We start from the raw sequence: 16,825 nt of genomic DNA, 5'->3' as shown, positions 1-16,825 counted from the left end.
ACATGTTTGGTGTGTCTCCCAGGTGGCTTGTGGCAAACTTTAAACAACACTTTTTATGGATATCTTTAAGAAATGGCTTTCTTCTTGCCACTCTTCCATAAAGGCCAGATTTGTGCAATATACGACTGATTGTTGTCCTATGGACAGAGTCTCCCACCTCAGCTGTAGATCTCTGCAGTTCATCCAGAGTGATCATGGGCCTCTTGGCTGCATCTCTGATCAGTCTTCTCCTTGTATGAGCTGAAAGTTTCGAGGGACGGCCAGGTCTTAGTAGATTTGCAGTGGTCTGATACTCCTTCCATTTCAATATTAACGCTTGCGCAGTGCTCCTTGGGATGTTTAAAGCTTGGGAAATCTTTTTGTATCCAAAACCGGCTTTAAACTTCTTCACAACAGTATCTCGGACCTGCCTGGTGTGTTCCTTGTTCTTCATGATGCTCTCTGCGCTTTTAACGGACCTCTGAGACTATCACAGTGCAGGTGCATTTATACGGAGACTTGATTACACACAGGTGGATTGTATTTATCATCATTAGTCATTTAGGTCAACATTGGATCATTCAGAGATCCTCACTGAACTTCTGGAGAGAGTTTGCTGCACTGAAAGTAAAGGGGCTGAATAATTTTGCACGCCCAATCTTTCAGTTTTTGATTTGTTAAAAAAGTTTGAAATATCCAATAAATGTCGTTTCACTTCATGATTGTGTCCCACTTGTTGTTGATTCTTCACAAAAAAATACAGTTGTATATCTTTATGTTTGAAGCCTGAAATGTGGCAAAAGGTCGCAAAGTTCAAGGGGGCCGAATACTTTCGCAAGGCACTGTATGTGTGAATCTATATTGGTTCCCAGGCTTGGTTTTAGGTGGAAGAGTCTCAATCTTCTATTGATTTTCATATATATAAAGGATGAGGCTACTGAGTGGCAATGCGGACTTAAGAGTCTACATTGGAAAGTTGAAGTCCCCTGCATGTTAGCCAGTGGGAAAAAAAACTTTTGGATCTTTACATGTTTAATTTGGGGGTTTAGTATAGTTCGAGTTCAGGGTTCATGTCATTTGTTTATGCTCGGTGAGATAGAGGAGAGTTCAACACATGGAAAAAGGTACCACCCCACTTTTACAGTGGGATTCAGTCTGGTTATTGAATGGTCAAGGCGCAATGATATTTCTAGACTTTTCAGAATTAATCTCGGACACTGCAGTGGTTGGAGGAGATTTTAATTGCTTGTTGAACCCTCTTATTGATAATTTTCCCAGCGGTATAGAGTCACTCTCTCCTCAAGCTAAGTCACTTAAAGCTATTTGTGATGATCTGGGGTATGCGGATGCCTGGAGAACTTTTCATTCCTCACTTTTTTCTCTGCACCTCATGGATGTCAGACTAGAATAGATTACTTTTTATATGCCCAGGACGTCTTTGCAGTCTGTTTTATCCGCTAGGATAGGAAGCATAGTCATATCTGATCATGCTGAGGTGATCCTGGACATAAAACTCAACGGGGCATTCAATCGGTCAAGACATTGGAGGTTGAATTCAGCCATTCTTAAAGACCATACATTCACATCATATTTTATTACAGAGTTTAAAGCATTTTTCTCTATTAACTCAATCAACAGATAACCCCTCGCTCCTTTGGGAGACCTGTAAAGCGTATGCCAGGGGTCTGATTATGTCTCATACAGCCACTAAGAGACGGAAAAAGCGTGAAAAGCAAAAAACGTTAGAGGGTGAATTAGGAACTAAAGAGAAGGACTACATTAAAACTCCCACTCCTGCCCTATTAAAGGAAATATCAGTCATTAGATCAACGTTGGACTCTCTCCGAACACAGGACGCTGAAAAGAAAATGAGATTTGTCAGGCAAAAGCTATATGAACATGGCGATAAGCCAGGAAAGTTCTTGGCATACCTAGCTAAAAAAAGAGAGCTGACTCAGTCAATTGCTACTATTACTGATTCTGATGGCAATCATTTATATGAAAATAAAATGATAAATGACTCATTTAAGAAATTTTATACAAACCTTTATGCCTCAGAACTTTATGCCTCACCGTTCTTGTGATCATTTTGACCCCTCGGGGTGAGATCTTGCGTGGAGCCCCAGATCGAGGGAGATTAACAGTGGTCTTGTATGTCTTCCATTTCCTAATAATTGCTCCCACAGTTGATTTCTTCAAACCAAGCTGCTTACCTATTGCAGATTCAGTCTTCCCAGCCTGGTGCAGGTCTACAATTTTGTTTCCGGTGTCCTTCGACAGCTCTTTGGTCTTGGCCATAGTGGAGTTTGGAGTGTGACTGTTTGAGGTTGTGGACAGGTGTCTTTTATACTGATAACAAGTTCAAACAGGTGCCATTAATACAGGTAACGAGTGGAGGACAGAGGAGCCTCTTAAAGAAGAAGTTACAGGTCTGTGAGAGCCAGAAATCTTGCTTGTTTGTAGGTGACCAAATACTTATTTTCCACCATAATTTGCAAATAAATTCATTAAAAATCTTACAATGTGATTTTCTTTTCTCATTTTGTCTGTCATAGTTGAAGTGTACCTATGATGAAAATTACAGGCCTCTCTCATCCTTTTAAGTGGGAGAACTTGCACAATTGGTGGCTGACTAAATACTATTTTGCCCCACTGTATGTATTGAGAGAGGCAAGGATGGGGTGAGAGAAGCACCGAGCGAGAAGAGGAAAATGGTGTACGTATGTATGGGTGTGTGTGTATGTATGAATGTATAAGTGAGTGCTGTTTTTTTTGTTGTTGCTTTGTCTCTGTTGTTGTATCTCTTAATATGGGTGAAAATTGTGAAATTCACATAAAAAATACTGTTACAACAAAAAAAAAAAATAGGCAAGTCAGTTAAGAACAAATTCTTATTTACAATGATGGCCTACCGGGGAACAGTGGGTTAACTGCCTTGTCCAGGGGCAGAACAGATTTTTACCTTGTCAGCTCGGGATTCAACCCAACGCTCTAACCACTAGCCTACGTAAAACCTTCACAAACTTTTACAGATGCACAATTGAGAGCATCCTGTCAGCTGTATCACAGCTTGATAAGGCAAATGCACCACCCACAACTGCAGGGCTCCCCAGAGGGTGGTGCGGTCTATCAAACGCATCACCAGGGGCAAATCACCTGCCCCCCAGGACACCTACAGCACCAGATGTCACAGGAAGGCCAAAAAGATCAAGGACAACAACCACCCAAGCCACTGAATGTTCACCCCGCTATCATCCAGAAGGCGAGCTCAGTACTGGTGCATCAAAGCAGGGACCGAGAGACTGAAAAACGGCTTCTATCTCAAGGCCATCAGACTGTTAAATAGCCATCACTAGCACATAGTGGCTGCTGCCTATATACAGACTTAAAATCACTGGCTACTTTAATAAATGGAACACTAGTCACTTTGTCTACATATCTTGCATTACCTAGCTCATATATTGTATCCTATTCTATGCCCCTCTGACATGGCTCGTCCATATTTGTATTCTCAATTCCATTCCTTTACTAGATATGTGTTTTGGGTATATGTTGTGTAATGGTTAGATATTACTGCACTGTCAGAGCTAGAAGCACAAGCATTTCACTACACCACACCCGCAATAACATCTGCTAAACACGCGTATGTGGCCAATATACCACGGCTAAGGGCTGTCCTTTATAGTATATTGGCCATATACCACACCTCCTTGGGCCGTATTGCTTAATCATACGTCAAAATTGACATCGAAAGGAAAATGATCTGGAGTTTAATAAGGGCGAATTCTCTAGTAACATTCTTAATTTCATGTTAAGATGTCATTGGGCTAAAATGTTTGATAGACCGGGCAACCCTGGTAGCAATCCAAAAGGATCTTGGCTGTAAGATATTTCCAGGGTCACCTTGAAGGACCACACAGCAACCTCAACCTTTTCCATGGTCATGGTTAAAAAGGTGACATTTTGATAGTCATCCTGTCAAGCGGCATCATTCACGAGGTTTCCATTTAACCACCTTGTCGTAAGTCAGGAGACTTGTCAAGGGTTAAATCTATTGATAAGTTTGATGTTCAGTCATTTAAAAACATACATTTCTCATTGACTTTTCATGCAACCTTTTGTTGCTCTTTTGCAGGTTATTTATCCAACATGTGAACCACTCCACTCAAATGAGTGTTTTGTCCATTGCATGTGGGGAGAGATGGGCTCCAGTTCACATATTCTTCCACTTAAGAGGCAAATGACTGTCAGTCACTACTGAACAGTAGTGTAATATCAAAATAGTATGTTGCATAAAGTGTAATACATTCACAGCATACACAACTTAAAAATAAAACAAATGCAGTCCTTTCAATGCAGGGAAGAAATCAATTTGGAGCCACACAGAACGTAAAAATGTAGTTATTTATTTTAAACCAGAGGTATCCTAAACATACAAAACAAAATTGCAGGTGCAACGAAACTCCAAACTCATCCAGATGTAGTGTCAATGTCAGTCAAGAGGGAGACATCCTCACATCTAAGTCATTCCACTTAACCAAATGAAAAGAAAAAAAACTAAGTCATTCCTTTCAGCCATTACAAAGTGAAATGGATCAGCCCTGCTTCAAGCACAGGTGTTTGTTATAGTAGGTCAGGGCAATGTTAAATACCTGGTTGTCAGACTGGACATCTGTCTGAAGTCTATGGATTGTGTGTCTAGACACAGATAAACACTGGTTCAAGTCCCTTAAACACAAACGTACAATTCCTTGAAATGAACATCCCAATAAAATAGAACAATTAAATAAAATCTATTTCAATAGCCATATGGTAGCACACACACGCCACCTTACACATCTTTTAGGAGTTAAAGGGTATGAACTCTTAGGCTATTGCTTTAAATAGGCTTGTTCAACTGAGAAAAACAAAAGGGATAAGGAGAACACTGATAGAGCTCAGTGTTAAAGACCCAAAGGACAAACAAAGTAACTACAGGGAGAAAATAGTTTCAAACCACTTGGATGTTTTGGTCTAGGACAATTGAACCCCACAGATGAGTCTGCTCACCAGCCAGTGTCTTATCCAAACACAATACCATTTTCTAATTTGTCAAAGATGATTAATCATCCTCCTCATCCTCATCCTCGTCCTCATCATCGTCGTCCTCATCATCATCGTCCTCATCATCATCAGCCTTCTTTGATTTAGAGGCTCCTGCCCCACCCACTTTTCCTCCTTTGTAATCTGCCACATCCTAGAAACCATAAACAAAAGTCTTAATCCACAGGTTTTGCAATATTTAGCTAGTGATTCCCTGCTATGTGACACCAGTCAGAGCACAGTGGTAAAATACCATTAAATTGCACATTTGAGACAAATACAGAGTTCTCAACAGCGTTACCTTTTGGTATTTTTCCTTGAGTTTGTTGGCTTTGGCAAGATACGGCTGCTTATTGGAGTCTGTCAAGTTGTTCCACATCTCACCAAGCTTCTTGGCCACATCCCCAATGCCAAAGCTTGGGTGTTGGGCTTTGATCTTGGGGCGCTGCTCAGCACAGAAAACAAAGAATCCAGATCTGTAAGAGAAGGAAATGTAGTCTTTACAGATTGTTGCAGGCCTTCAAAAAGGAATCACATTGTTGTGAATTGTCTACAATAAGCAGCATATATCAATATCACTTCAAATACAAATTGCTTCAAAAGCACAATTAAAATGAATCTGAAGACACCTATGTGAAATAGTGCAAGATGGTAGTTAAATGAATTAACAATTCTATGGATGTTTACGGAGTTTTAGAAATAGACATACTGAGGTCTCTTTGGCGCATTAGGATCCTTCAGTGCCTTCTTGCCCCTTTTCCCAGGAGGACCATAGCTCGTCATTTCCGAATCATAGCGAGCTTTGTCCTGCTTGGCCTGGTCCTCAAACTTTGACTTCTCCTTTGGAGACATTGTCTGAAAAACAAGTGGCAAGTAAAATGTTAAGATGGCATAGCGATGGATATGACTGGACTATGCTTGCCTAGTACCATTAGGTTGGAAAATAATGATCATGACAAAATTGTTTCACACTGAAATACTTAAACGTTTCATGTTGCTCCTCTACCTTCCATCTTCCAGAGCACTTCTTAGAAAACTCTGAAAAGTTGACTGGGATCTCTGGATTCTTATTTTTGTGTTCTTCTCGGCAGGTTTGAACAAAGTAGGCATAGGCAGACATCTTGCCCTTCGGCTTACGAGCGTCACCTTTGGCCATTCTGAAAAATGGTGGATGTTCTCTTGCACCACCAGAATATCTCTTCCACCAGCTCCTACAAGACAAAGACATTAAAGCTAAATTAAAACGCTCTCTCTCCGGAGTCTGGAACCCAAAAGCACATCACAATGATCCTTCTATGGCGGGCAAATTTTCAGACAGTTTATACTTAAGTATTTCAAGACAAGATTCCCATAATACAAGTTTAGTGTTATGAAGATGAAGTTATGTATATTTTTTCATTCCAGCTATTGTACAGTTACATTTATTTAATCGGATTTTGTTGGTTAGCCCACGCCGACCCACACAGTGCCTTAAAAAGTAGGCCTGTTATAACAGATTTTTAGATAGCAATGCTGCCTGGATTAAAATAAATATATACACACACACACTAAATTCAAAGTAGAAAATGTGCTAGTTGATTGAAGAGATAGTTAGGCTACTCATGTCATCCACCGTCAAACCGCACATCCGAGATTAGGCTAATTTAAATGCATTATTTTTAGTGCATGCGTTGGTGATGCAACTCAGTATAGGCCAACGTGCGGTTAGAAGCGAATTCCTCACCAGGAATTACTCATCTTCCATTTTGTGCGATACATTCTCATGACAGAAACTGTCCTTTAATTTGATCAACATTTCGTGTTTTGTATTTCTCTCCTTCACAAATAGACCCATTAACCACATTTTAACACAATTCTAAAGGCGCTTGTATGGGGACTGTATTTGGTTCCAATGAAGGGTAGATCTCCTATAGGAGTGCATTGATTAAAATGGCTTCGGCTTCCCTGCTAGGGGAGGGCTTAACAACAAAGCCACTCAGACACAGCCATGGATTACAAATGGCACGGGAACAACGTCAACGCATTACATGCGTTCTGATCTCAATCGTTTGATCAACTGAAAAGGCTTCTTTCGAGTTCTATAGACCTATACATTTCATTTCCAAACGCGGAGATTACATCAGCTTGTCAAAGTTATCCAAGCACCGCCCGGCGCACAGCTGAGCTGTCATTAACAAAGGCTGTACAAGCCAGCCATGACTGGTATAGCGATGGCAGCACCGAGTCAAACACAGAAAACTCAAACCAGAAGGAGACGCAAAAGAAACTAAATAAAATGTTCGACATTGAGGGAATGTAGATCGGAGATTAAAACAAATTGGTGTCGTTTCATTAGATTTTCAGTCTTGAAATAACAATTGATGGCCGATTGTAGTCGTTCAATGGCCAGCCATTTTAATGCACTTATATGCTCGACAATGAACAGTCTCATTTATTATTTTTTTATATTAAAAAAAATAGTAAAAGATCAACTTTGAATCGAACAAATTCCAATGCTTTTCAATACACAAATGTTACGTTTCGATAATCTACCCAAAGAACCAGATAATCCTTTTAATATAAAAAGGCCACTAATGAATTAAACTTACAAATGTATGAATAGAAATATGAACACATTGTTAAGAATGAGGAAAAAGTCTACCAAAATATACATTTCTTATAGGATGCCAATATATTCCAAACAATTGTTTTCAAAAGGCCCTGTCGTCTGCCTACCTGTGTTTGTTTGAGCGCAGTCAGTCACACGATCCGACGTCCTTCCCTTTAACAGCTGAGTAGCATACACAGCCTCGCGCTAGCTGACTACGAGACCGGTCTGATTGGATAGTCGTTTCACATATTTGAAAGAACCTCCACTAGTATGTATTGGTTAGCACCTTGGAGAGCACATAATATATATTCATGACATCCCAACTTCAATTGGACCAACACGCAAAGCTTTTGACATTTCGTTTCTTACAATATAGTGAAATAAATTAATCATCCTCGTTCCCCCAAATATACAGACCTAGAATGTTTGATCCATTTTATTTGGAATGTAACAATCTGAACTGTGACACTAGGTGCGTTCGTAAATTCACTCTGGAGTGCCAGAGGGCGTTCAAAGTGTGCTCTGGGCGTTCGTAAATTCAGTGGTTCGCTCTGGTTGAGTAGGGTTAATCCGAGCGTTCTGAACTCACAACGGCAGTCAAGCACCCAAAATAGCTTGCTAGCTACTTCCAGGCAGAAATTAGAGAATTCCTCACTGACCATTTTCTTACCCTAGCAGAGCAGGTTAAGCTGTGTTCATGTTATCCAGAGCGTTGGTGACTAACTGTGCTGCTGGCAACAATTTAATTAGCTTTTTTTGCTGACGTTTACTGACACCGGCCATATTCAATTGGTGTTGAATGCATCTGTTATTCTGCGCTCTGGCACAATCAGACGAGAGTGCTCTGAAATCGGAGTATAATTAGCATCTTATCATTAGATGTCTACGTTGCATATACAAAATACAAAAAAGTATGTGTGACATTTCGGTTACCAAAGACGGCGTCCTCGACTCAGTCAGTAGTGGTATGCGCTCTGGAGTCGAGGACAAAAAGTCGCATTCCAGATTCTTGCTCAGAAAACCATTTCCAAGAAACCACGGAAAGACACTGCTCAGACTCAAAATGCACCGGTGGATGCCAACTTGTACCACATTTCATTACCCAAAAGAATGTGGACCATCGTAGGGAGCGATATTATAGAATCTTATCAAATGGGACCAGACCGGAATGTACATAGTGATAGACGAGTAGCTGTTCACGTCGGAGGTGCTGAAACGCACTGAACCACCCAAAATCTTTCAAACTACTGTCTTGAAGAGTTTTGTGCACCAACTCAACATCTATGGCTTTAAAATAACTTTCCCTGGTATCGAGATCGACTTCACTTAGCACCTTTATTGCTGAGGAATACAAAGCATGCACGTCAAAGGCACCTTTGGTATGAATATCAAATGGTGTTGTGGTTTCCGAGGCCTACATTTTGACATGTGACCTAATTGAATGACACTGATTTGTTTAACCTTGCCGTTGCAATACTACTCCAATCCCAATTTCTGCCAATGACTCAAACATCTACTACCCCAAATGAAGAGATGTGTGCTGCTCAAATGCACAAGACTTGGCACAGGAGGGAGAAGTTGGGTAACAGCAACAAGAACAGCGCTGGCCACCAGCATAGCCCAAGCTTGGCAGACACAGGCAACGCAACTCTGACTAGGCTGAACTGCAGAGCTCCACTCCTAAGCACTTCAGCCATATAGTTGGCCCCAGACATCTGCACTCCAGCCCAGGCTGAGAGGAGTGATGACAGCAGCAGCTCTAGCAGCCGCAGCACTGGCTTATACTACCCAAGCTGATCTCCGTCCTCAAAGAGATGTCTGGGGAGTTCCAGATTCAGAGGAATTCCCAAGCATCTTGTCAAGCACAGCACCAGACACATGACCACCTTCGGTGTACAACTAGTGATGGCAGGAATGGCACTCCCACCCTCTTTTACCCCCAGGGCTTCACCTCGCAGAGCTCTAATGATTGCCCTACCTTCCATTCTCCCTGAAGACAGATTTAAATGAATAATAAATGCCTATTGCAACATGGTGTCAATATAAGGGTTTTAGACATGCAGGATATACAATCATTCACAATGCAGTCCATTGGTAATTTATTCCACCTTAAAGCTTGTGTGTCATCTCTAGAAACGTGTTAGTATACATTATTTTACAACTACTCTACGCAGATGGCAGTAATTGCACTGGGATGTCCACTGTCCAAATGTCTTTGTGACCTCTGGCATAAAGTGGTTCCTTGAGCCAGCGTGGGTTTGACAGCTGTGTGAGGTGTTTCTCTGTGAGCCCAGTGAGCACTGCTGCCTTCTCCATCTCCCTCAGATCCTCCTCTGGCACATTGTCAGAGCAGCACCAAGTCTCCCCCACCTCCACCAAGCCTGAAAAAAGGAAATGACAGGGGGTTGGATATTCATCAACTCTAGTTTAAATCAAGCATGAGATGTGCTGTGTATGTCCTCCTTCCCCACTCATTCAAAAGTACTGTTTTACCTGCCACGACTCCACGGCCGAATCTGTCACCTGACGCCAGAAGCTCCTCTATTTGCATATGGCTCATTCCAAATGTATTGGTGAGCATGTCTCTCCACTGGTCGCCCTCCCAGTCCTTCTGCGCAATATGAATAGCTAGAGTGCAGTTTTCCATTGCGGACAACAAGGGGCGCCAACGTGTCTCAATACTTTTTAAACCATTAAGTACTAACCCCGCGTACGGCTGCCTGAATGATAGGCAACCCACTTGTAATGTCATCTTCACTCAACGTGAATATGTTACAACCAGATGCTAGGTATTTTATCACTCTAAACCACTCGTAAGATACTGCGTTAGTAAATACAAATGGCTGTTGCACTCATCATAATCACGCAGTCAATCGACCCCTTTAGTAGGTTCTGCGCTTGTCGCACTAATCTCTGTCTGACTGGCTGGCTACATGTATCCGATTGTAATTGTAAGTAACAATGGTTGACTTTTGTCTAGAGACCTTGGTATAACAAATGCAATTAACTCTGCAAATCCTCGACGGAACCGTAAACGTAATTTTGAGCTACAAGACTAACCATAGACACTTCCTGTTTAAATCCAACAAAAACGTCTCAGGAAGGTAATGAGAGTTCCAAAATGTTTAGAATGGGAGCATAGTGCCATCTAGTGACTGACAAGTCCAAGGAATCCATTCATTCCACAATAACTAGCGTTCTACGTCCGTAGACGTCTAGTCATTGCGCTAACGCTAGTTAGCATTGGCTCGCGAAAATAACTTAATTCATACTGGACACATTCTTAAAAATGGTATCCACGAGTTCATCGGACTCTGGGGAAGTAGATAAATAGCCTCATTGCCAAAATCCAGAAGTATCCCTTTCGCTGTAAATTGCAACCGATCAGCAATAAAGTATACAATGCTAAAACAGAAAATTATTTCCAAAAAGTATTCTTTCAATTTGAAATAAAGGTTCATGCATTTGATAAGACAAGGAAATGATGACCAGATACAATTTTAAATAACTTTATTGTTTGTTATTGGTTAGTTATCAGCCACTTGGAGCAAGTATATATTTAACATTTGTATTAAAGTGCTTGCCAGAAGAAAATAAATAGCTATATTGCAACATAATGTGTATGGTGGAGGGTAAGAAACAAGGTACAATAGAGGGGAAAGTATACCATTGGTCCATCCCCTGTCAAAAATCTGTTTTCAAATAGGTAATGTTTAACTCTCAGACCAGCCGAGAGAGTGGTCACAGAACATAGACAAAACAAACAATGGGATATGTTAGAAGTTCAAAGGGGAATGGGGGGGTACCATTTTGTGTTAAGGTGAGAATTTCACCAAGAAAGCATTTTCCACAGGTAAAATGATATAGAAGCAGCACTGCAGGTTCTCCTTTACTCATCACCCAATGCAGACCTGGCAAGGCAGAAGAGGCAGGCTGGTGATTTACCCAGAATACTCAGGTTTAACTAAAAAAAACAGCACACACTAGTAGGAACTTGGAGAAGTTGGGCACCCAGAATCAGATTAATTATGGTAACAGCAAAGGTCAACTACTAGGAGCAACAATGACATCATCCTGCCATATAAAAAGGATTGCTAGCGGGACAAGGTTGTTGAGTAACTTAAATACACAGGACAAGACCTCAAGAACGCAAAACTATTCAAATACACATGGGTATTAGGGTATAATCCTATATCATACACTACTATATTACAACAAATGCTCTTTAAACTGTTTAATAAAACAAGAAAAAATATCCCTAAGTAGCAAGCTAATCTTAGATTTAAAACAGTTAATAAGCATGATCTTGGTACAGTTTCAATCATTCAGTATCATCCAAGCCTTGATGCAAAGATTCAGGGTTTGGGAAATTTGCTAGCACAACTACTGACACGCATATAATGCACCTTCAACTGGAATCATGTGAAAGACATCTGAATATTACAATTTCTTTGGAGATTTTGTTGGCCAAAACATCACAAGGGAAATAAAATGTCCTGTACAGTATATCATATCACATAAATGAAATGGATCTTCGTCTTGTTCTACTGCCAAAACAACAGAAAAACTCACAATGATATAAGAGTGCCTTTGGTCACACTTAATCTGGATAGTCCATCTGTAGATGCTCTAAAGATGTTCATACTACCAACTTCATATTTTCCCGAAAATCTACCAAGTTTAAATACCGAGAATAATTCATATTTATCCCTAGAGTCCCGTGGAATACAGCAACAATCAGAAGTGTCCATTTAAAGGGGTTTAAACCAAGACATGGTTACTGTGCCACCTTCTCGGCTTGGCTGCGTCACTATTTAAAGATTTCAGAGCAAATTAAACTGATATTTAGTAATGATAGTGTAACTGCGAAACAGGCCATTCATAAATTCATAGTGTTGTCATGTTCCTCAATTAATTCAGCGCATTTCAGAAGTAGGCTAGTCTCAACAGAGTGCATTCAGGGAGCACAGAGAGTACAGCATTGTCGAATCACGCAACATTTGTAACGTCAGTCAAACCAGTCAAAGTTGCTAAACTTGCTTGATAAACTCCAACGAATGACAGAATATGTCCTATGTTTGGCAAAACCGAGTTGATGATTATATAGCAGAAAAGCTCATGAATAACAGGGAGATGAAGAGTGAAAATCATTTACATAAAGTAGTATCTTAACGGGGACCAACTCTGTTTAAAAAAATATCCGTATCTACTCTCATGCCGTTTGTTGATCACACATTCTCTACCGAAACTCTCATATGGGCAGCAAGGACGAGACCCCGCAGAGAAGTGGGGGAAATATTATTGCATTATTTTGACATGCATAGGTGAGAGACATCCTTTGATAATGCAACCTATGGATTACAGAATAAAGTCAGAATGTTGAGTTTCAGTGGGATTGGGACTGGATAGAAAAATTGCCCCGGCTAAAACAGGAGAAGATACAATTTTCCCTCGTGCCTCTGAATGGTGACAGAGATGTATGCCTATGTAGTGAATTGTGCATGGGCCTATCAAATTTGTGACTGTCTTAAGAGTCACAATGACAGCTCAAAGAGGCACACATTATTTTATAGGCTATACTGTGGGGTTTATCTGCATTCGGGTGGAGTGTGCAGTCTGGCAGTGTCAATTATCCATGTGCTTTGAATTTATGGCTTCTTTGTGTTTAGTAAATATGCTAGGCTAAAGGCTTCCATGCAACAACCTGTTTGGATAATGTGCTATTTCATTTTTTGCTAATCAGCTGCTGCACGTGTATTTTGTAGAATTGCATTAGTACAAAATTGGGGATTTTTTTGTGTTATTTCCCAAGTCTTGTCATTAAATCTTTTCAGGAAATGTGATGTATGTTCCCAGGACAGTTCATCTCTACTATTAACAAACTATCTGTTGATAAGCAACTGCTTGTTAAGGTTAGAATAAGGGCTAGGGTTAGGGTTAGTACATAGTTTAAATGTTACTGATAGTGTGTACAGCATCTACAGATGGACTATCCAAATAAAGTGTTACTGTACCCTTTGTTCCACAAACTCTGCCATGGTTTTTCGTTTTTGCTAAAAAGTCAGGTCCGAATTCCAGTCCCACTGCTCACTAGGAGTGAGCCACATGGAAACTATGCTCACCTGCCTCTTCGTAAAATGGGTGGTCAATGCACCACAGCTGTCTGGTGCATGTGAAGTCCATCAAAACTCTAGAGAAGTTGTTGCAAAGCTTTAATTTAGTCAGGCATGTCAATGCACAGTTTTGGAGGAGGCACAAAGTACTTCCCTGGGCTCTGTGTGATCACCACACCAGTCTTTTTGCGGAACATGGGAGCTATTTTTGGCTGGTCGTGTGAAGGCATCTCCACGGACACCTCAGCGTCCTCGTGGTGCAGGTCGTAGGAAACGTTCCCATACTCCCGCAGGAAGGGAAAGAGCTCAAGAAGAAACTGGCAGAAGTCTTTTCGGATGCCAAACCACCCTGTTAGAAAAGAGAAATACCAGTTAAAACAAATAGTTTGGAGAAATATTTGAGGAATTACACTGACTGTATTCTCAGAAAAATAAAAAGAACACTGCCTCAATATGACAATTATTTCTGTTGCACCGCTATCAATGTCGAGGAGTAACTCACAGTGGTTGCCTCCTTTCTGGCCGAAGGTCGTGGCCATCAGAGTCACCAGGGATAGCCAGAGAGGCACGAATACTGACACATAGCTGGAGCCGTAGTGGCCATCCAATTTATGGACCAACAGGATCTGAAGAGTCAATGACGGAGACAACAATAAAAAGGCAAACAGGGTAAAACATGTTTTTTTTAAGTATTACTTTCCCAACTTCCGACCTTCTTCAGCTCTCTGACCACAATAGTAGCTGAAAGATGGATGACATGACCACATACCTCAAAAGTTAGCAGGGGTACAACGATTGTCATCCAGCTGATCGCCATGGTGATGTGAGTACGCCGTTGCTCTGCAATGAGGTCCATAGACCGCAGAAAGAGCACTGACCACACAATGTAGTAGAGTACCACAAGGCACAGGAAGGACATGACAATCCACAGTGGCACACAGACAACCTGAACAAAATAACATGAAAAAAACTAAAAATACTAATAATATCAACATATATTTTACAACTCGCTGTAAGTTGTACTAAATTCCCATTCATTTTTCTTCCCCAGAAATAGATATTAGGCAGGTTGTTCTCTTACCAGCCAAGGCCAACTGATGATTTTATCTAGTCGCAGGGCAATGAAGATAAACTGAAGAATATTGACTGAGCACAAGATCTCCAACTGATACAAAGAGAGATAGGAAAAACAGAGTAAACAGGTGAAGAGGGAGAACGAGGGATGTAGACAAGTATACTATATTCACCGATATCTAGCCTAAATAGACTATTTGAGAAAAATAACATCCTTATGACGGATATAATGCCAGACTGACCTCTAGAGAGCGATCATGCCGGAAGCCCCACACACAGGCTGCAACAGAGACAGGTGAGACAAAGAAGAGGGGCATGAAGACCAGCAGCCAGAAGTGAGTGCCCCTCTCCACACGGTCACACACCAGCACCTCAAAGGTGAGTAGGAGCAGGTGGATCCCAACAGCAATCAGCATGGCCTTGAACTCCACACAGGTTTCACCCTCAGCCCTGCATAACCAGCATGACAGGCACAGTAAGATAAGACATACTAGTAAGCAGTGATAGCTATCGCAATCGGACAGCTTTCTCATTAGGACAATTTGATATTGATAAGACAGCCTCATTGACAACAAAAAAAGTCCTACAAAAGAGTAAAGCATTTTTGTTTAAAAAGCCCACCTGTACTGTGGGTTGTGGGCCCAGACGCCTGTGCCCACTGAGGCACCGATGATGACCGTGAGCTTCCATAGCCATATGGGGGCAAAGACAGCCCAATAACTCCATTGAATGATGCCATCCAGACGCAGCGACAGCAGAACCGAAAACAGTAGCAGGCAGGCATAGATGAGGAACTTACTAAGTGAGGAGAAAAACAATTATCGCCATTAATCTATTCAGCAATCAATTTAGCTTGCTACTCATCATCGGTGGTACACAAATGCGCCCCCCCCCCCCCCCCCAATGCGATTCCAGATCAAGGAAACTGAACTATGTGGAGTTAGCCATTTAGGCCATTCAGTTGGTTAGTTATCTAGCATGCACTAACTAATACTAAACGACTGACAGCAACACACAACAGGGCTGGATTGCAAGCCAACAACATTTGCTAAAATTGCTAACGTTAACTGGCTAGCTTATGCTGTTCTTCCCCAATATAATAGCTAGCTGACCTTACCAGTTACAGAAGCTGCTAGCTAACGACGTTTAGTTAACGTTAGATAGTTCGTTCTGTCATGATTCACCGGTTCAGATAGTCAATGACTGAATAGTAGTAGGCAGTCTAACTAGCTAACGTTATCTGGCTAGGCGCTTTCCAACACAGATATGCTGGCTAGCTCTAACGTCGTTAGTTAGCATAGCCGTAGAGACGTTATATTTCTCTTTACGTTACCTGGGATTGAAATCTTGGAAGAATCCCCGAAGATTCATGACTATAGTTTATAATCGTCTAAACCATTATTTGTATTAATAATGCAATCACGCATCAAGAGGATGTTGTTTTTAATCAGGCAAAAAAGTTAGCTTGCTTGCTTACTAGCCCTCTATCGCGGTTCACGTAGATGCAGACGGAATGTCCATGGTAGTGTTGTTAAGTGCCTGGCACTAGGGGGTAAGTATCGTGTACAAAAGTAGTAGGCTAACTGCCAAAGACAGTATAGGTTTAGAAACGGTCTGTGCCACTACCACTGGCAACAAATGTAGCTCAATGAGCCATACAGCCCGCTAGTTGCCGTGTTCGAGACACTGAGGTATAATGAGAACGAACGCATAAAAACCATGATGTATCATGGGTAAATTGTGACTGACTGATCTACAAATAATAATGACTTGTTATTTATGATGCAAGGTGGTTTGTAGATCAGTCACCCAGTCGGCAGTCGCCTGCACTGTCGGCTGCAAACCCACAATGGTATATTCTGATTGACATTCAAAAATAAAAATAAAATGTTTTTCCTGATTTACATAATCTTGGTTACCCTGAAGTACAATTATTTCGTGAAAGTGTGTCATTTCGCCGTTTCATGTCCATGAGAATCCGTCCATG

At 41.2% G+C, this 16,825-nt stretch overlaps 3 protein-coding genes across 4 annotated transcripts; all 3 read right to left on the bottom strand.

The window, feature by feature from the left end:
- Positions 1–4,364: 4,364 nt before the first annotated feature.
- Positions 4,365–7,853, bottom strand: LOC139387844 (high mobility group protein B3-like). Its single transcript, XM_071134123.1, has 5 exons — positions 7,777–7,853; positions 6,068–6,272; positions 5,771–5,916; positions 5,363–5,537; positions 4,365–5,215 (listed from the first exon to the last, which is right to left on the bottom strand). The coding sequence occupies exons 2-5, from the start codon at positions 6,215–6,217 to the stop codon at positions 5,081–5,083; spliced, it is 606 nt and encodes a 201-aa protein (XP_070990224.1). The 5' UTR covers positions 6,218–6,272; positions 7,777–7,853; the 3' UTR covers positions 4,365–5,080.
- A 1,880-nt stretch (positions 7,854–9,733) lies between these two features.
- On the bottom strand, positions 9,734–10,633 carry LOC139387845 (protein EOLA1-like). The gene is made up of 2 exons (XM_071134124.1): positions 10,145–10,633; positions 9,734–10,032 (listed from the first exon to the last, which is right to left on the bottom strand). The coding sequence occupies exons 1-2, from the start codon at positions 10,401–10,403 to the stop codon at positions 9,818–9,820; spliced, it is 474 nt and encodes a 157-aa protein (XP_070990225.1). The 5' UTR covers positions 10,404–10,633; the 3' UTR covers positions 9,734–9,817.
- Positions 10,634–11,146: 513 nt separating this feature from the next.
- On the bottom strand, positions 11,147–16,588 carry LOC139388138 (transmembrane protein 185-like). 2 transcript variants are annotated; one of them, XR_011629256.1, is made up of 8 exons: positions 16,172–16,584; positions 15,460–15,636; positions 15,081–15,288; positions 14,846–14,929; positions 14,534–14,710; positions 14,267–14,390; positions 13,661–14,113; positions 11,147–12,269 (listed from the first exon to the last, which is right to left on the bottom strand). XR_011629256.1 is itself a non-coding variant. In XM_071134721.1 (7 exons), exons 1-7 carry the CDS (start codon positions 16,207–16,209, stop codon positions 13,869–13,871), a joined length of 1,053 nt encoding a protein of 350 aa, XP_070990822.1. In that variant the 5' UTR covers positions 16,210–16,588; the 3' UTR covers positions 11,147–13,868. The 2 variants fall into 2 exon arrangements, 1 of the variants encoding a protein (XP_070990822.1); XM_071134721.1 differs by having other exon boundaries at positions 11,147–14,113; positions 16,172–16,588.
- Positions 16,589–16,825: the final 237 nt, after the last annotated feature.

Source organism: Oncorhynchus clarkii, chromosome 29, assembly GCF_045791955.1.
Source record: "Oncorhynchus clarkii lewisi isolate Uvic-CL-2024 chromosome 29, UVic_Ocla_1.0, whole genome shotgun sequence".
NCBI classification, from domain to species: Eukaryota; Metazoa; Chordata; class Actinopteri; order Salmoniformes; family Salmonidae; genus Oncorhynchus; species Oncorhynchus clarkii.
This window is presented reverse-complemented; position numbering and strand designations above follow the sequence as displayed.

What these genes read in the sequence shown, in the direction of transcription:
- LOC139388138 (XM_071134721.1), bottom strand. Translation starts at nt 16,209, where the DNA reads ATGAATCTTCGGGGATTCTTCCAAGATTTCAATCCCAG. An exon ending in GGCATGATCGCTCTCTAGAG is followed by an intron (nt 14,930 to 15,080) that starts GTCAGTCTGGCA and finishes TCTTTGTATCAG; the next exon opens with TTGGAGATCTTGTGCTCAGT. An exon ending in CCAGAAAGGAGGCAACCACT is followed by an intron (nt 14,114 to 14,266) that starts GTGAGTTACTCC and finishes CTTTTCTAACAG; the next exon opens with GGTGGTTTGGCATCCGAAAA.
- LOC139387845 (XM_071134124.1), bottom strand. Translation starts at nt 10,403, where the DNA reads ATGACATTACAAGTGGGTTGCCTATCATTCAGGCAGCCGTACGCGGGG. An exon ending in CGGCCGTGGAGTCGTGGCAG is followed by an intron (nt 10,033 to 10,144) that starts GTAAAACAGTAC and finishes TCCTTTTTTCAG; the next exon opens with GCTTGGTGGAGGTGGGGGAG.
- LOC139387844 (XM_071134123.1), bottom strand. Translation starts at nt 6,217, where the DNA reads ATGGCCAAAGGTGACGCTCGTAAGCCGAAGGGCAAGATGTCTGCCTAT. An exon ending in AGTGCTCTGGAAGATGGAAG is followed by an intron (nt 5,917 to 6,067) that starts GTAGAGGAGCAA and finishes CTTGTTTTTCAG; the next exon opens with ACAATGTCTCCAAAGGAGAA. An exon ending in AATGCGCCAAAGAGACCTCA is followed by an intron (nt 5,538 to 5,770) that starts GTATGTCTATTT and finishes CTTCTCTTACAG; the next exon opens with ATCTGGATTCTTTGTTTTCT.